At 36.4% G+C, this 16398-nt stretch overlaps 1 protein-coding gene across 7 annotated transcripts in view; it reads left to right on the top strand.

The window, feature by feature from the left end:
* The window catches only part of prrc2b (proline-rich coiled-coil 2B), a 78974-nt gene that overhangs the window by 59804 nt on the left and 2772 nt on the right, over positions 1-16398 (top strand). For 2 of the 7 annotated variants that reach the window (XM_051932166.1, XM_051932167.1), the window contains exons 17-32: positions 249-445; positions 570-676; positions 756-897; positions 1136-1218; positions 2953-3141; positions 3278-3472; positions 4265-4351; positions 5196-5294; positions 5787-5979; positions 8456-8553; positions 10700-10827; positions 10999-11221; positions 11801-11968; positions 12703-12800; positions 12968-13073; positions 15898-16122. In XM_051932166.1, coding sequence (XP_051788126.1) covers positions 249-445; positions 570-676; positions 756-897; positions 1136-1218; positions 2953-3141; positions 3278-3472; positions 4265-4351; positions 5196-5294; positions 5787-5979; positions 8456-8553; positions 10700-10827; positions 10999-11221; positions 11801-11968; positions 12703-12800; positions 12968-13073; positions 15898-16122 — 2338 coding nt within the window. Of the gene's footprint in view, positions 1-248; positions 446-569; positions 677-755; positions 898-1135; positions 1219-2952; positions 3142-3277; positions 3473-4264; positions 4352-5195; positions 5295-5786; positions 5980-8455; positions 8554-10699; positions 10828-10998; positions 11222-11800; positions 11969-12702; positions 12801-12967; positions 13074-15897; positions 16154-16398 lie in introns of all 7 variants that reach the window. The other 5 variants (XM_051932169.1, XM_051932170.1, XM_051932171.1 and 2 more) reach the window with 5 other exon arrangements.

Here is a 16398-nt window from a genome sequence, read left to right as displayed (position 1 = left end):
AAATAAAATATACAGTATATTTATATTTATTTATGTAACATACTTCATAGCATAGATTCACGTGTGAAAAATATGTACCCCCTTTATTGTACCATCTAGGGCAAAGGTACTTGTTTATTTACCTTTGGATTATATGTATGTAAGGGAATATTATTATTGTAAAGTATTTTAAATAGGGTGCAATTTTTGTTAAAGTATATTTTAAAAACTGGTATCTGATCACAAGTGGCTTTGTTTTTATGGCCCAGGTGTTCGGATGATGCCCTGTCAGATTTAAGTTCTGGGTTGGTGTACAGTATCGACCAGTCTCTCAAATCTGATTCTGACAGCCCCATTAATTGTTCTTCTGAATCGTCAAATAAAAAGGTGGAGAAAGGCCTGAAATGTGCAGCTTCTAAAAATGAGAAGCAGGATTCATTGTCTACCTGTGATCTTGGTTATTCCAGTAAGTGACTTTAGATTGATGTGGTTGCTACTTTAATAATGAATACTTTTACAAGCTAATAATGGTTACCCAGATTAACTTTTAGAAGGTAATAGTCCTTTGCGCTTTTTTTTTTTTCCCCCAGATGAAAATATAGCAATCACTACTGGAGAAGGTTTCACAGAAGTAATTTCAAAGAAACAGCGCCGTCAGCAGGAAGAAGAACGAAGGAAGAAAGAGCAAAGCACACAGGTATTTATTTGTAACTTCTATATTTTGTCAAGTATAAAATCCCTTAAGATTAACATTGATAGGTAACATTTGTTTTCAGGTACCTGTAAAAAGCAGAGTTATGGTTTCTAAGATCCCACCTCGTTTTGCTAAGAAGCAGAGCAACATTTCAATGGAGCAGGCTGATGAAGCAGTATCTTCCAGTAGCCTTGGGACAGAGATCTGGGAGAGTAGCAGCTCAAGTATGTATTATCTGAAAATTTCTCTTGCATCCTGCATCTATATACAAGTAATAGTTTATTTTTAAGTGTTACTGTCCCTCTCCCCTTTCACCCACTCCTATGAAAATTCAATTGTGAATATTTAGCTGTAGAACTGTAGCACTCAGGATCATTGTTTTACTTTATTCTTCCAAGACATGGCAATACAATGATTTAAGTATCAAACCTATCATTTTTATTTTTGTAAACTTGTTTTTAGCTATTGCTGTTCAGTCTACAAGTGGAGATGCCTGGAAAAAGCCTGTGACCGCTTTTTCTGGATCTGAACCCAACTCCAGTGAGGCAAGTGTTGATTTATGGTAGGAATTGGATATTTATGCATTATTTGAATTTTAATTCGGCATACCTTTTCAGTGTATGACGGATTATCAGGGAGTGTGAAATAGTTGGCCAAGGCATTGGACTTTGAATTGGTAGCATTGTTCTTTGGTCCTCATGGTTTAAGTGTACCATATAAAATGATGTTGGGGACTTTGAGAAATATTTTTGGTAAAGCAATATAATATGTAAAAGCAAACATTTCCAAGTTTGTGTCAATCATTGAACCTATTTTATGAAAGGAGCAGAGAGCTGGACCTAGGCACTTCTCAGGAAGGGTTAGAACTGTAATTTGAAAGTTTTTTTTTTTTATATATATACTAATTTTCATAGTAATTAAAGATTTTGATTTCACTTTCTGTAAAGTAGGCTATATTATGCAGAGCAGTGTGAATGTGTTTCTCTTTAGGTCACATTATGTGTATTGTATTTATTAAAGAAAGTACTTGAAATCACTTCTAAGGCCCTATAATAATCTCTTTAATAATATTTTAATTGTATGTTTTTTATAAGTTTTTTCCCCCAACTGTTATGTCTGATAGATAAGCTGTTAATTGCATCTTTTTTATGAACTGCATGTATTAATTGGCTTATTGAATAATTTTTAGATTTATATAAAATGTCAGTTCTAGATGCATAGAAAGCTAAAGGTAACAATATTTGCACAATGCTCTTGCCAATATTAGTTCAATCAAGTGCTTTACAGGCATAGCTGCTGTGTAAGCTACATATTTGTTCATCACTTCAACACATTAGATACAAAATCAGACTTGTGCCTTTAACAACTATCCACTTTTTATCACTGGCAAGCTTTGTGAACTCTCCACCCAGTGCCAGTTATAATGTTGTTCATGGGGATATTTATTTATTCTCACCAGGAATGTTGCTCATAGGGTTAATTTATTCATTAATTTCTCACCCACTGCATATTTGTTTGTTCAAATTGATAGTACAAGTTTTGGAAGAGTCTGTCTTCTTTCTTTTGAACTCTGTGCTGTTTTCTGGAAGATTGTTGTTTTCATGTTCCTCTGAAACATTTCGTAAGTGGTCAGAAATTCGTTTAGTGTGACATTGCCACAATATAATCCCCATCCTGGGATTAAAAGCTGCCAGTTCCATCTCCAAGATGGAGATCTTCCTTACCCAGCTACAGATCTCTGTCTTGGCTTATATCATGTCTTTCCTGTATAGAGGTGCTCTCAGCATTGCTGCACCCATTGCCTGTTGCACATTCAGATCACATACATTTTTCCCCCTTATCATTTGTGCTTTGTGTGGCTCCTTATGTAAAATGGGGTCTGTTTGACCTTTGTATTGCTTTATTTTTTTTAATTTTTTTTTTATAAGATCCATTTGCATCTAATTTGGTTTTCCATTTCATTGGTTTAGTTTGTATTTTATTGCACTTTCTACTAAAATTAATTTTCAAATCTTAATCTCCTTTCAAATCTTGATCTCTCAAGCCCTCGGTATTAGTAATAAAATTTAATTTTATTGACATTATACTACTTTCATTTGCAAAAATTCTTTCCTATGCATAGAACATCATTCCCTTAAAACAAAGTCCTAAAAAGTATTATTTTTCTTGACTACAAGCAGTGCTTGTCTTTTGTCACTTTATACAATTTAAGATAATCTGTTAAGTATTTTCTCTTTGTTAAAAATTCTCAAATTACATTATTTGTTCCTACTGTTTAGGTCTTTAAAGGAAGTCAGACTGACAGTGGTATTGATTTGAGCGCGGAGTCTCAGGGATCTTCTGCCAATTCTTCACAAAGAAGCTCCCCTTATGGTACTCTGAAGCCAGAGGAAGTTAATGGACCCACACAAATCGACCCAAAAGCAGATGGTCTGAAAGACCGGACTCCCAAACAAATTGATAAAAAGGTGGAGCACTTATTAATCTTGTCAAAAACTGACCTTTAAGGACATTTTAGTGTTTTTTTTTTTTTCTGTTTAAATTCTTGATTGGCTCAGTTTAAGTTCACTTTTTGTTTTAAAGTTGCTATTTATTGTATTTTAGGAATGTGATGCTAATCCTGAACAAAGCAAAGAACATAAGCCAGGTCCTATTGGGAATGAGAGATCATTGAAAAACAGAAAGGGTTCTGAGGGATTGGAGAGGCTTGAAGGGAGTATGCCAGCTGTAAATGGAGTAGACATTCATGGTGAATCTGTCTTACCTGTTCCACCGATAGAATTTGGTGTCAGTGCAAAGGTAATTGAGATAGAATTTGGTGTCAGTGCAAAGATAATTGATGATTTTTGTTCATTGTGGAATATGCAAATAGATAAACCCATGACAATAAAGAAATAAGCTGTTTTTCAGAACACAAAAAATATTCGTTGTTCAGACAGTTTCTACAGCGTCTGCCTCATGTTACCGATGTGATTGCTCAACATAGACCTTCAAGCTACACTGAAGGCACCTGTATAATCTATTATATGCAAATGTTTGTATACCCCTAGTCAAACTACATATTTCAATAATACTCTTAATTGAAAATAAGTTAACACTCCTTCTACAGCATTAAAACATAACGGTAATTTACTTGTATATACTTCACAATTACTATTTCTAAAATTATTGAATTTAAAATGTATGAACTTTATAGACACCATTCTGTTTAATACATTTTTTCTCAGTTTAGTATACATTGCTCTTTTTATAAATAGAATATTGCATTTATTTTTTTATTATTATCATTCAGAAGGTAGGCTTGGATGGTATCAAGCTAAAATGTAAAACATCCAAAAATCAATGCATGCTAACTTCAAAAGTAATTATACAAGGTAAACTACAATTAACATCACGGGCAGTGACAGTTTTTGGTAAGTGTTTATAGATTAGGAATATTAATCTAAACGTTTTTTGGATATTTGATCTGGACTATTAAAACCTTTTTAGTACCTCCCTAATGTTTCTAATTCCAATAACCTAACTAGATACCATTTGAAAAAAGGGTGTGATATTTGTAAGGTATCTCTAAAAACAAAATGTTGTTTTCAGGATTCAGACTTCAGTTTGCCTCCAGGCTCTGCTCCTGTTCCTGTTTCAAATCCAGTCACTAAACTACAGGATGCTTTGGTTGGAAGTGTAAGTTTTTTTTGTTTTGTTTTGTTTTTTTCCTTCATATTTGGTTTTATCTACCTTCATAACTAATTTTAAGTTAGTGCTGTTAAGAGGTTTAAATATATTTAGGCAGAATCCCTTTTGAATAAAGACATTTTAAATACAGTTAATGTGATAAATGTGAAACTGAAAAAAGCTTTAGGTGCATACTCCACCACTCTGCAAATGTTGCGTTCATATGTATAATGTATAAAAAGTCCCTCCAGACTTTATTCATGCTGCATTAATGCCGAATATAAAAGGCTATCCAGCAGTCTTCTGTGGGACCCTACTGGCAGCATGAAAACACATTATCTCTTAAAACAGCAGTGCTAAATAACTCCATTTCAGTTGCACAGTGAGGCATATTTAAAAACAAAGAAAACAAAACTCAAAGTAAGAAAACTGTATAAAAATGAGCATTCATTTAGCATTGTTAACAGTGCAAATACTTATTTCTGGGCTCCCAGTGTCAGTATTACTTTGTGGAGTTTTGTGGTTTTTGTTTAAGGTGTCAAAATTGAATTAACTTCTTTGCTCTTCGTAGATTGTGTAGTGGAACTGAAAAATTGAAACTAACTACTGAAGCAACTTTTGTGGGTCTTCATAATTTAAATTGAGAGATTAATTCAAAAAGCTGGCCATATATACATCATGTGGCATTTTTTGTAAAATACTAAACTTTTAAACATTTTGCATTTTGAAAAAAAATGTTTGCCATGTACAGCTTGGTTCAGTATGTGCTCTTATTAATTAATTGAAACTTGCACTCTAACCAGAATTGCTCAATTTTGCACTCAGTTGTTTGCGTTCATTCTTCATTTTGTAGGCTGCTCTTACACAGGCAATTCCAATGCTTAGAAGAGATCTGCAGCCTACAATTAATTTGAACCCCATCTCTTTTCCCAATGTGGATCTTACCTTGAAGGTAAATGCTCAAGTTAATTTATCATTTGTTGATTTTTTTTTTTTTCTTTGTGTTGTGGTGCACTGTTAGGATTTTTTGTACTATAAAACCATGGACATTCATGTGGTATTAGTCATTTTTATCTTGAAACATTGTTTTTTAACCCCTTGACATAAATACTATTTGTATACATGTGTTTGGATGCATTATGGTGCAGTAGTTAGTACTACTCCCTCATGGAAATCCATCCTAGATTTGAATTCTGTATTTTCCTGGAGGAGTTTTCCACCTCCATCCCAACAGTTGATGATTGGCAATTCCAAATTTGCCCTGTGTGTGTGCGTGCATGGGTGCATTCTCCCATGGACTGGGAATACGAGAGCTGCTTCCTGCTTTGCTCCAAGTGCTTGCTGGATAGGCATAGGCGATCTGCAACCCTGAAATAGATTATGTGGGTTAGAGAATGTTGTGTTAAGTCAAATTATTAATGCCAAAATTTGGAATACTTCACAGATGGAGTCTGCACGTAAAGCTTGGGAAAACTCTCAGAGCATTCCAGAGCAAGGCTCCCCAGGTGGTGCTGGCCCTGGAGTACAGCCTGCTTGTAGTGTTGGCTCTTCCAGTGGTGTCAGCTACAGTTCGTTTGGAGGAGTAACTATGCCACCCATGCCTGTGGCATCTGTTGCACCATCTGTATCGATGCAAGGTAGGGGTTTCTGTTTCTTGAAGGGTCTTTTACATGAAAGTACTTTTAGCCACTTAGGTAAATGTTTCTGTTTGCATAGGACTTCCTTTTCTAAGGAATCTTCAGGATGAATCAAAACAAATTAAAACTAGAAATATTATGGTGAAAACTTGCATTTGTATTTATCTGAGACATGACTGGGGATGAGTACAAGTACCAGACCTCCAAATAAAACACTTTGTTATGAGCATATGGCAGAATAGAGGCTAAACTACATGTTAACCTCCTGTGAAAAGGCTGAAATACTTAATTAAAGCCACTGCCAATGTCAGTTTTTTTTTTTCTGTGACCAACATATATCATGATGGTTAAAGTGGTGGCTCGAGCTAGACTCTTTGCTGCGTCTATTTAAAACTATACTTAAAGTAATTTAACACAGCAGTGTGTTATGTTACCAGCCAAAATATTCTCCACAAAGTTGTACACTGTCATAGTAGTGATAGATGAATAAAAGGCTGTGTGTAATATGGAATGATTTATGAGTTTATTGCTATCAGAAGTAGATTCAAACCTCAAATTTTCCAACACAAGTGAAATTTCAAATTAACATTTCTTTTCACGATGACTTTGGAAACTGCTCATGTCGCTACTGATTTTACTTGAATTGCTTACTTAGGCCATAGCTGCACAGGATATGGAAATATTTTTTTAATGAGTAAGAAAGTTGTTCTGTTGCATGTGTGTACACTATGTGGTATAGCGGGTCCGCGGCTACAGAAAAAAAAAAGGGCCAGGTTTTAATCCATATAGCCGTGTCATTCTCCGTGGGCACGATTGCAAGACCGCAGGGAGTTAATTAGGTAGTTGGATCGAGTCTCACCTGCACATGTGGGTGCGTTCGTTCTCAATTGCTTCATTGGCTTCCTGCAGTGTGTGATTAAGGCGCTGCGGCCACGGAGGCGCAGGGAGACGGGGCTATATATACAGGTCAACATCAGGAAAGGGGATGATATAGATGGATAGAGGAGAGGAGGAAGAGCGAGAAAGGAGGTTAAAGGACGGGAAAGAGCAGTCTAAGCAGGATGATCTGGCCACCTAGAAGCAGGAGACAGCTTGAGCTGGGGCCCCGCGTAGGAGCGTTAGGTTGTGGCGCTCTAGGGGCTAGTCTACCCTGAATGTTCGAGTGAGTGGGGTGAGCAAGGCAGGTGTCCTGTGGGATCCGAGGAGCGACTATGGGAGCGCAAAGGATGAAGGGAGGAGAACCGACCTTGGACGGTCTGGCAGCGATGCATGTATGCAAGCAGCTAAGACGGAGGTCGGCCGAAAGGAGTTCGTGGCTGTTGGGTCTCCACTGGCTGCGAGAGCAATGGGTGAGCCGGGGAAAATTAGAGACGGTGGTGGGCCAGAGAGCAATGAGAGAGAGACTGCATTCTAACTTCTGCATTTTTTAACCTCGGATTTTAAAGGACTTATTTATGGTTTTTTTTTTTTTTTTATGCCCACACTGAACACTTGGTTTTATGATTTATTTATTGAACCTGGTGCACTTTTTGTTTGGACACTGATTATTGTTTTAATAAAAGCACTTTGTCACTTTTTGGAAATATCCCATGGCTTCATTAGAGAATTGTCCTCATATGTCAGCTCATCTCGGTGACATTAGCTACGGAGTCTGGTTCAGGGCTCCCCGTAAGGACGATGGGAGCATGGAGCGGACCTGCATCGTCACACACTAGTTTTAAAAATAATTAATAGCCATTAAAAACTTCAGTTTTTAATTAAAACAAATTTGGTCATGAACATCAGTAGGGTTTGCGCCCTAGAAACCAAGTAACCCAAACTATTGTATAACACTCCAGCAATTATTTACCGCTCTGTTGCTGATCTTTGAGTATAAAATAGGTCATTATGATAGCAGTTGATGAGAAGAATTGATAATTGCGGAATTACGGTATTTGAGGGTTCCTCTAAAGTGCCTCCCTCTCTTCCACGATTTGGCTCAAAAACTAATCGGCTCATCATCAACTCATAATAGGCTTAAGTTTATATATATATATATATATATATATATATATATGTGTGTTAGAGTTTGCTGTACTTTGAAGTGGTAGTGTATATGATACAACAATTCAGTTTACATCCTAGTAAATTTATAATCATATTTGTCACCTCATCTTTTCATACAAGACCTGTTATTTTTGTTATATTGGAAAAAAAGTAAGCTTCCCAGGTAATCTGCACATCTTGGCAGGATGTTAAGTTCCTTTAGTTAAGCAATATGATAGTCTAAGGTGCTGTCACTGGTTTGGTTTCTACCACTGCAAGGAAATTGTGTAACCTTGAGCAACTTATTTGAGGTTCAATTTTGGTTTTTAAAAAAACTACATTAATTGGTTTAGTACTGTATTTTCATAGCATTTTGGGTGGTGCTACAGAATATGCTCTGTATTAAACTTGTGGTTGCAAACTTTTTTTTTTTTTTATAAAAAACCTACAGGCAGTCACCTTCCTCCTCTTTATCTGGATGGTCATGTCTACCCAAGCCAACCTCGCCTTGTCCCTCCCACAATGCCTCAGCAGCAGAATTATCAACAGGTAACATTATTGCAAACATTCCTCTATAAAAGTATTTTCATTTAACTTCCATTAAGCAAGCTAAATTTTGTAATCAACTGTTTTATCATACAGAATACCCTGCCTTGCAAAATGAATAATCCTTTTCATTTTACACCTTCTAATAAATGGAATGTTTGTACATTTTATTGCAAAATAAGTATGCTCGTCTCATTTCTGCAAACACTTCTGTAAGCCTGTCTGTATCTCTTAACCAAGTCGGGTTGAGAGTAAGCTTTTACCTAAAGGTCACCACTTTCAGTCTGAAGGAAAAGCTTGAGCATAGGAGTTTGGAGAGGCCATGAAAAGACTATCAGAGGGCCTTGAGGCTGTTCTGGCAAACTGTTCAAAGCCCCGGAAAGGGGTAAGGCATGACCTTGCCCAGACTGCGTTAAACAGGGACGGAGAGGTGCTGGCCTTTTCTGGGTTTATTCTCGAGCAATGGAAGAAAAACTTTGAGGTGGTACTTAGCCTGGTGGACATACTGTTTTATCTGGAGGAATCACTGGACCCCTCTGGTGGGCAGTGATCACATCACTGTTGCCAAAGTCACTGTGGTGGTGGTAAGGCTGCAGGAATGGATGAGATCTGAACAGAGATGTTGGAAAAAAAAACTAGCTATTGTGATTGCATGGCTAAAAACCATTTAGTATTGCACGACACTGGAAGCAGACTGTTGTGGTGGTCCCCATATTTAAGAAAGTTCATCAGTGTGTTCCAGCTGTAGAGGGAAGGCCTGTCCCAGGGTGTTGGTGGGGAGACTTCATCCAGTAGTTGTTTCTTTTGTGACTTAAGCTCAATGTGGATTCCATTATGACCATGAAACAGTAGACCAACTCTTCTACCTAGCAATATTGCTGCAGCCTACATGGAAGTATGATAACCCAGTCTATATTTGTTTTGTAGATTTGGGAAAAACACACAACTGTCACTTGGCATGTTTTGTGGGAGGAATGCAAGAATATGGGGAAACAGGGTTATGCTTTTGTGCTGTTTATTCCCTGTATACCCAAATAGTTGTTTAGTCGAATTTGTTTATTAAATATTACCATGCATCTGCATATTTGATCAGCCTTGAACTATTTTACAATAAAACACAGTAGCTAAAAAATTTTTTTTCTTTTAAAGCTAACAAATCTTCTTTTAAACTGATGTTTTCACTGCATAATGCCTTGTTGCACATGCTCTCATACACAAAAACTTCTCTACAGTGGATCATAATTTTTTGTAACTTCCTGTTCTCTGCATCTTGCTTTGTCACACTTACCCACTGCATGTCCTCTCTCGCCAAATCCATAAACCTCCTCTTATGCCTTCCTCATCCCTGGCAGTTCTGTCCTTAGCCGCCTCCTCCTCCCAATGAACCCTGCATCTCTCCTCTACACACGTTCAAACCAATACAGTCTCATCCCTCTGGCTCTGTCTCCAAACCGTCCTGCCTGAGCTGACCCTTTGATGTACTCGTTCCTTATCATGTCCATCTTTGACACACCCAATGCAAATCTTAACATCTTTAACTCTGCCACCTTCAGCTTTGCCCCATCTTTTTGTCAATACCACTGTCTCCAACCCATATAAACATTACTTGTCTTAGTACTGTTGTGTAGACTTTCACTCTTGCTGGTAACGGTCTGTCACAAATCATTTCTGACACTCTTCTCCACCCTGCCTGTGCTCTCTTCTTCACTTCTCTTCCACAATCCCCATTACTCTGTACTGTTGATCCCAAGTATTTAAACTCATCCACCTTCGCCAACTTTACTCCCTGCATCCTCACTATTCCACTGACCTCCCTCTCATTCACACACATTTATTCTGTTTTGTTCCTACTGAACTTCATTCCTCTCCTCTCTAGAGCATATCTCCGTCTCTTCAGGGTCTTAACTGGCTCCCTACTCTCGCTACAGATCACAATGTCATCCGCAAACATCACAGTCCACGGGGACTCCTGTCTAATCTCATCTGTCAACCTGTTTATCTCCATTGCAAACAAGAAAGGGCTCAGAGCTGGAAAATTTTAATATTAATTAATGAATTTAGTTTATTAATATTTATCTAATTCATTATCTAGTGCTCATGATTTGAGTCCTAAATGTTTTCAGCTTGTTTGTTCTAAACATTTTTACAGGCTGCAGCAGCTCAGCAAATCCCACTTTCACTTCACACTTCCATCCAGGCACAGGCCCAACTTGGACTGAGGGGAGGTCTTCCAGTTTCTCAGTCTCAAGAAATGTTTAGCTCCATCCCACCATTCAGGTTTGTATGCTTAGTATTTGGAAATTGCATTATGAGTGCTTTCCCTCTTATACCCCCTCCCCGCATTACCTCAAGATTAATAATAGCTTTCTATATAAGTATTTTTAACATTAACATTTTGGGAATTAATTAAAACTCATTTCTATATCCATCTTTTTTGTAAATCTTCAGATCCCAAGTCTTTATGCCCAGTCCTATGGTTCTGCCAGGCACAGCCCCTCTGAAAGGTCACTTTTCAGCATTCCCTGGTATGCAGCCTTCAGAAATGGTCAAACCACAATCCGGATCGCACTACCAGCCTATGAATGGCAGCCAGGCACTGGTGTATGATGGGCAGATGAACCAAGCTGCAGGAATGGGGACATCACAGTTAATGGATTCACAACTAATTCAGGTAGTTAAATTTCTGTTGTTAGGCTTTGATCATTCTGAGTTTATTAATTTAGGCATAGAATATGGCTTTTAAAACTCATTGAATGGCTAAATTTGAACGGGTATAACAACTTAATCTGTGTCTAGGGTGGTAGGTGCGCTATGTACCAGTTATAGTTAGAAGCTTGGTTGATTAATTGCTCAGATCATTGCTTCCATTGTGCTATCAAAAGCATTTTTTTTTTTTTATTAAACCAATGTCACACATTATTACATGAACCTAGCTAATGTTAAAATTTCAGATTTCAGCAATATGCAAGAATAGTGAAAACTACCCATAGCTGTAGTATTGTTTTTTTTTTTAAATAAAGCAATAATGTAAGTTATTAATATAAAATGTAAACTGTATTTTTTTTATCCTTTTATAATAACATAGTAGTTTGATTTTATTTGAATATTGTACAAAACCTTGTATAAAGAGCACATTTTAGTTTTTTCAGGAAAAGTTTACTTTTTTTGTAAAATATGCAGTATATTTTGTCATTAAAGTGAATTCTACAACTGAAGCACTCTGCTCATAATGGGCTTTTGTTGTTTTTAGGTGACAATGCCTCTGCCTGGATCACAGCTACGGTATGGTTCTGCGCAGCAACATTTAATTTTACCTCAGTCCATTCAGCTCCAGCAAGGCCAAAATTTGCCTGTTGGTGCCCCTCGTAGGCTCATACCTCCAACATCACAAGCGGCAGTCCTGCCAGGAAACCGGGAGGTGAGTCACATCTGTACACCACCTTTTCTGCCCGTGCTAATTTTGCTTGTAGTGGAATTATTTTAGTGTTATTGAATTTCCTGTAGAAAACAATTCACAAGAACATACCATTCTTTCCATAGATAAACTGTAGCTGATGATTGTGCAGAGGTACTTTTTGACCCAGGTCAATGAAAACCTGTTGTAGTTAGAAAATGCATTAGTGAAAATACGTATATTGTTAATGCCTCTTGAAGCAGCCATTATTTTAAATTGCCTTATTTTTACCATAAACTTGTAAATTGAAACTGAAGGTCATGAGTGAAGTTTGACTGCTGATGCAGCAAAGTTTTTCTTGGGATTTACCGTTGTATGGTTTGTGAAAAGTCATGGTTTGCAGAAACTACTGTGTGAACCTGGTAAATTTCAGATTAGTTGCTGTTTGTGGCACAATCTGTTTTTACTAAAATAAAATGACAAATGTGAATTGTTTTTCATCCTGTAAATACTATGGACCTTTTTTTAATTCAGATTACATGTTGGTGTGGGTGGGTTGATGACATAGATGTTTGCAAGGTTATCTGGAATGAGCTGGATCTTAGGTACTTAGAAAATGTTTTTTATTTTTTATTTGAATTTTAAAAAGGAGGTGTTCTTAAAATGTCACTGGTTTGAAATTTATATTTTATAGTTTGTAATGTGTGTGTATATATATATACAATTTTATTTATTTTTAAATGCTTTTCAATTTGCAGACATCTCAGATGGAAATGAAAGGTTTTCAATTTTCTGACAAGCAGAGCCATTCCCCTGGAATTTCTTCAGGATCTGCTCCAACCCCCAACTCATATAGGTAAGCTTGATGTTATGTTATGTTGCAGGGATTGGGGCAGTTCTCTTGAAATTGAAACAGTTTGGTCTTTTGAAACCTAGCTTGTGTTTTTGTTGTTTTTTTTACCTTCGGTGTTCAGAAGCATTAAGATTTTGTTCCAATTTCTTTTTCCTTTTTCTTTTCTCAAGCGTGTTTTTTCTGCCTAGGCCTGGCTCTGCTAGTCCCAGTGGAAAACCTTCTGGACCTGGAGGAGCAGCAAATGTGGGTTCCCTCCCTGGACACTATGCTCAACAGGTAAAAAAAAAAAAAATTTCCATTGATTTTTTTTTTTTTTTTTTTTTAACAGTAGATAACTTGTATTAAAGCTGATGTTTAGTATAAAGTACAGTGGATACTACTTTGACTTTAATTTCATGTAAATCTTTCTAAAATATTTTTCCCTGTTTGCAAAGGTTTCATGAGCAGTATAAATCTAAAAGCATATTGAATTCTTTTGCAAGAAAGAAGGATTTTGTTAGATTATAGTTTAGTACAGTTTCCAACAAAAAGATAATGGTTCATGCCGAGTCTTGTACTGCCCCCCTGGAATCTTAATAGGAGTTACAATCAAGCAGTCAATTGTTCTTTCAATAGGTATTGACATTGCAATATCCTTTAAAAAGCAAGATTGTCATTCACTATGCAAGTGTTCTACGTCATGTGACATCTAGACTAAATGTGTCAGGTCTGTCCTTCACTTAGCAACACAGATGTTATATTTTTAATCAGTTCTTTTTTAGCAGTGTTTTTTTTTTTTTTTTTGAGGAGATGAGATCTGTTTTTTGAACACGTTTTAACTGAAGTATATCATCTGAGTTTAGTAATTGACATTATTACTATTTCTCTTTAAAAGCTCTGTCCCTTTCTCTAAATGGCAATTTATGGTTAGAAAAGATTTTACTTTTACATACGGTATATATTTATACCTGAGTGCTGAAATATTTGTTTCTATTTCGTCATCTGTGTAGGCATCACTTTACGTAACAAGTGAACAACACCATAACCATTCACAGCTCTCCTGTGGGGAGTTTTCAGAGGCCGTCTTAGATGTACCTGTAGGTCTTTGAAAGCATGATGTTTAACATTGTTATGTCTGATGTACACTAGCATCTTTAAAAAAAAAAAAAAAAAAGTCACTGTTAAATCTCAGTGCATTATCTTCCAAGATTCATTGGTTCTTGGGGGTTGAAAAGCAATACACCTTTTTGAAAATGTACTTATACTGTGTATTCCCATTGATTTTAAAGAGATTATTACAATTTAATATTTGAGTAAAAAATGACACATGTCCTAAAGTGTTGGACTTAAAAGAATGGGTGCTTATGCAGGCTGAGTAGACCTGGGTAAAAATACAGATTTTCTGATTAATCATTTATTGTTTAAACAATTCAACATCAGTTCTTAAAGTCACAAGATCAATCTTGTTAATCTCAATCCTGCTCTATTACTATATGCAGATTTTTACTTATCTTCATTTTTTGGCTTCCAATCCAGCAGATGTCACTAATGTGCCTGTTAAAGCTTTCTATGGAAGCACTACTTTACTATCTTGCTTAAAATGGTGTGTTCTCTCTTAATGGAAATCGGCCCTTTCAACACTTAATATCTGATGTGTGGACAGCTGAACATCCAGGGCACCCGATTCCTACGTGACAGTAGCACACTTAAAAACAACAGGGCACCTGTGGCGGATGTGTTTTGACAAGCATGCTGCATGCCATGTGTGACTGCATCAGTCACAAATTTCTGTGTTGACAAGTCCAATAAACTTTGATTCTCTTTAAGCATGTGCTGCACTACTATGGAAAAAGTTTGCAATGCAACTTACCCGGGAACGCACACAGGCAATTGTTGGAATTTTCAGAGCTGCCTGCGACACAAAAGTAGCCAACTTGAAGTAGCTCCATAATAGTGGCATCAGTCACTTTTTTTTATGTTTCATTCATTTAATGCAGCTGTCAACAAGCATCAGCACTAATTTAAGGTTATTTTAAATGTCCAATAGGGGAAAAAGATTGGCTAACAGTTTAGTTGAAGGGTGTTTTACATGGAGATTCGTAACACACACATGTTTTTGAATAACATTTATTTGAAAAGCAATATTTGGTTATTTTATAATCGCAAGATACAGATTTTTATAAAGCAGAAGCCATTGCATTACATTAAAGCAAGGAGCCTCCATAAAATGAATCAACTCTGACATGGTGATACATATGTTAGTTAAATTATGGTGAATTTTGAATGAGTGCAGTTCTGTGAAAGGTGTTTTTTTTTTTTTTTTTTTTTTAATGCTTTTTGTTCTACATTTTCTAAATATTGATGTTAACTATTCATTACTAATGAAGTATTTCTTCTGAAATGTCATTCCACGCTTATGCATATGTTATGAAATCGTTATGTAGACACCCTTCAAATAAAATTACTGAAATTTGCAACATTACATTAACATTCTCTGTGCATGGTTAAGTAATTTCCAAAAAAGCTACCACTTCAAATATATAAGTGCATGCTAATTCAGTCAAGGTAAAATCAATATTGAATGGAATCTGGACATCAGTGCTGCTTCCCAGCTCTACTTAATGTTTACACAAATTGAGGAAAAAGATATCCACAGAATACGTTGAACTATTTAATGGAAAGAATCAGACAATGGTATGAAATATCTGGTATAGTTGTAATATTTGAAATTACAAATAGATAAAATACAACCCAGTTCTAAAACCAATGATTGTATAGCTTTGCATATTTAGTATGTTAACCATGTTTCCAGAGGTTCACATTTATTGTTTATCTTTTTAATTTCAAACTCTTCCGTCACCCATTTTTTTCCAGTGACAATCAACTGTTTATAAGATTTTTATTCTTGGTTGACCTTGATTACAAAAAAAAAAAAAAAACAGAAAAGTACTTGTCCTTATAAAACTCTTGTATTTTACTTCTCATTTACTGTTTATTAGGACATATGCATCAGTGTCATGTTTTTTTAGAGCCGATTTTTGGTATTATGTATGATATAGAAAAGTCCATTTAGTAGATTGCCCCTCTGTACTTGACTTAATTACTTTCATGTTGCTCCTAGGTTGCACCACCTCAGAGTGGCATGATGATGCATATGCGGCCCCCAAGTTCTGGTACCTTTCCAAACCCCATTCAAAGGCCAGTGATGCAGATAAACAAGGCACCCCTTGCACCTGCTGTCATCATCCGGCCACCTCAGTACCAGAACCCATGCCGTGAGCCACCTGCTTCCATATCCCCAGCTAATAGCACAGACTCAGCTAAGGGGTCAGAGGAGGCAATGAAGGTGAGCTGCCAACAATTCTAAATACAGGCAGGTAATACTCCTCTTTAACACAGAAATGGTACAGGAAGTTTGTCCCATTAAAGTCCTTAAAGATTTCTTTTTTTGTTGCTGTGCTATACCAAAAATCACAACTTGTAATTCTGAACCAACATTGTCTTTTGCTTATTTACATTTTTACAAGATTAATTTCTAATGTCATTCACTCATACAGTATAGTAGCTGGTTATTTTGTGTTCATTTCTGGTGTATGAAATATGGTTACAAATTGTGTTTAAG

The sequence above is a fragment of the Erpetoichthys calabaricus genome, chromosome 9 (assembly GCF_900747795.2).
Source record: "Erpetoichthys calabaricus chromosome 9, fErpCal1.3, whole genome shotgun sequence".
Classification (NCBI taxonomy): domain Eukaryota; kingdom Metazoa; phylum Chordata; class Cladistia; order Polypteriformes; family Polypteridae; genus Erpetoichthys; species Erpetoichthys calabaricus.
The sequence above is the reverse complement of the archived record's forward strand: the minus strand, read 5'-3'. Positions and strand labels throughout refer to the sequence as shown.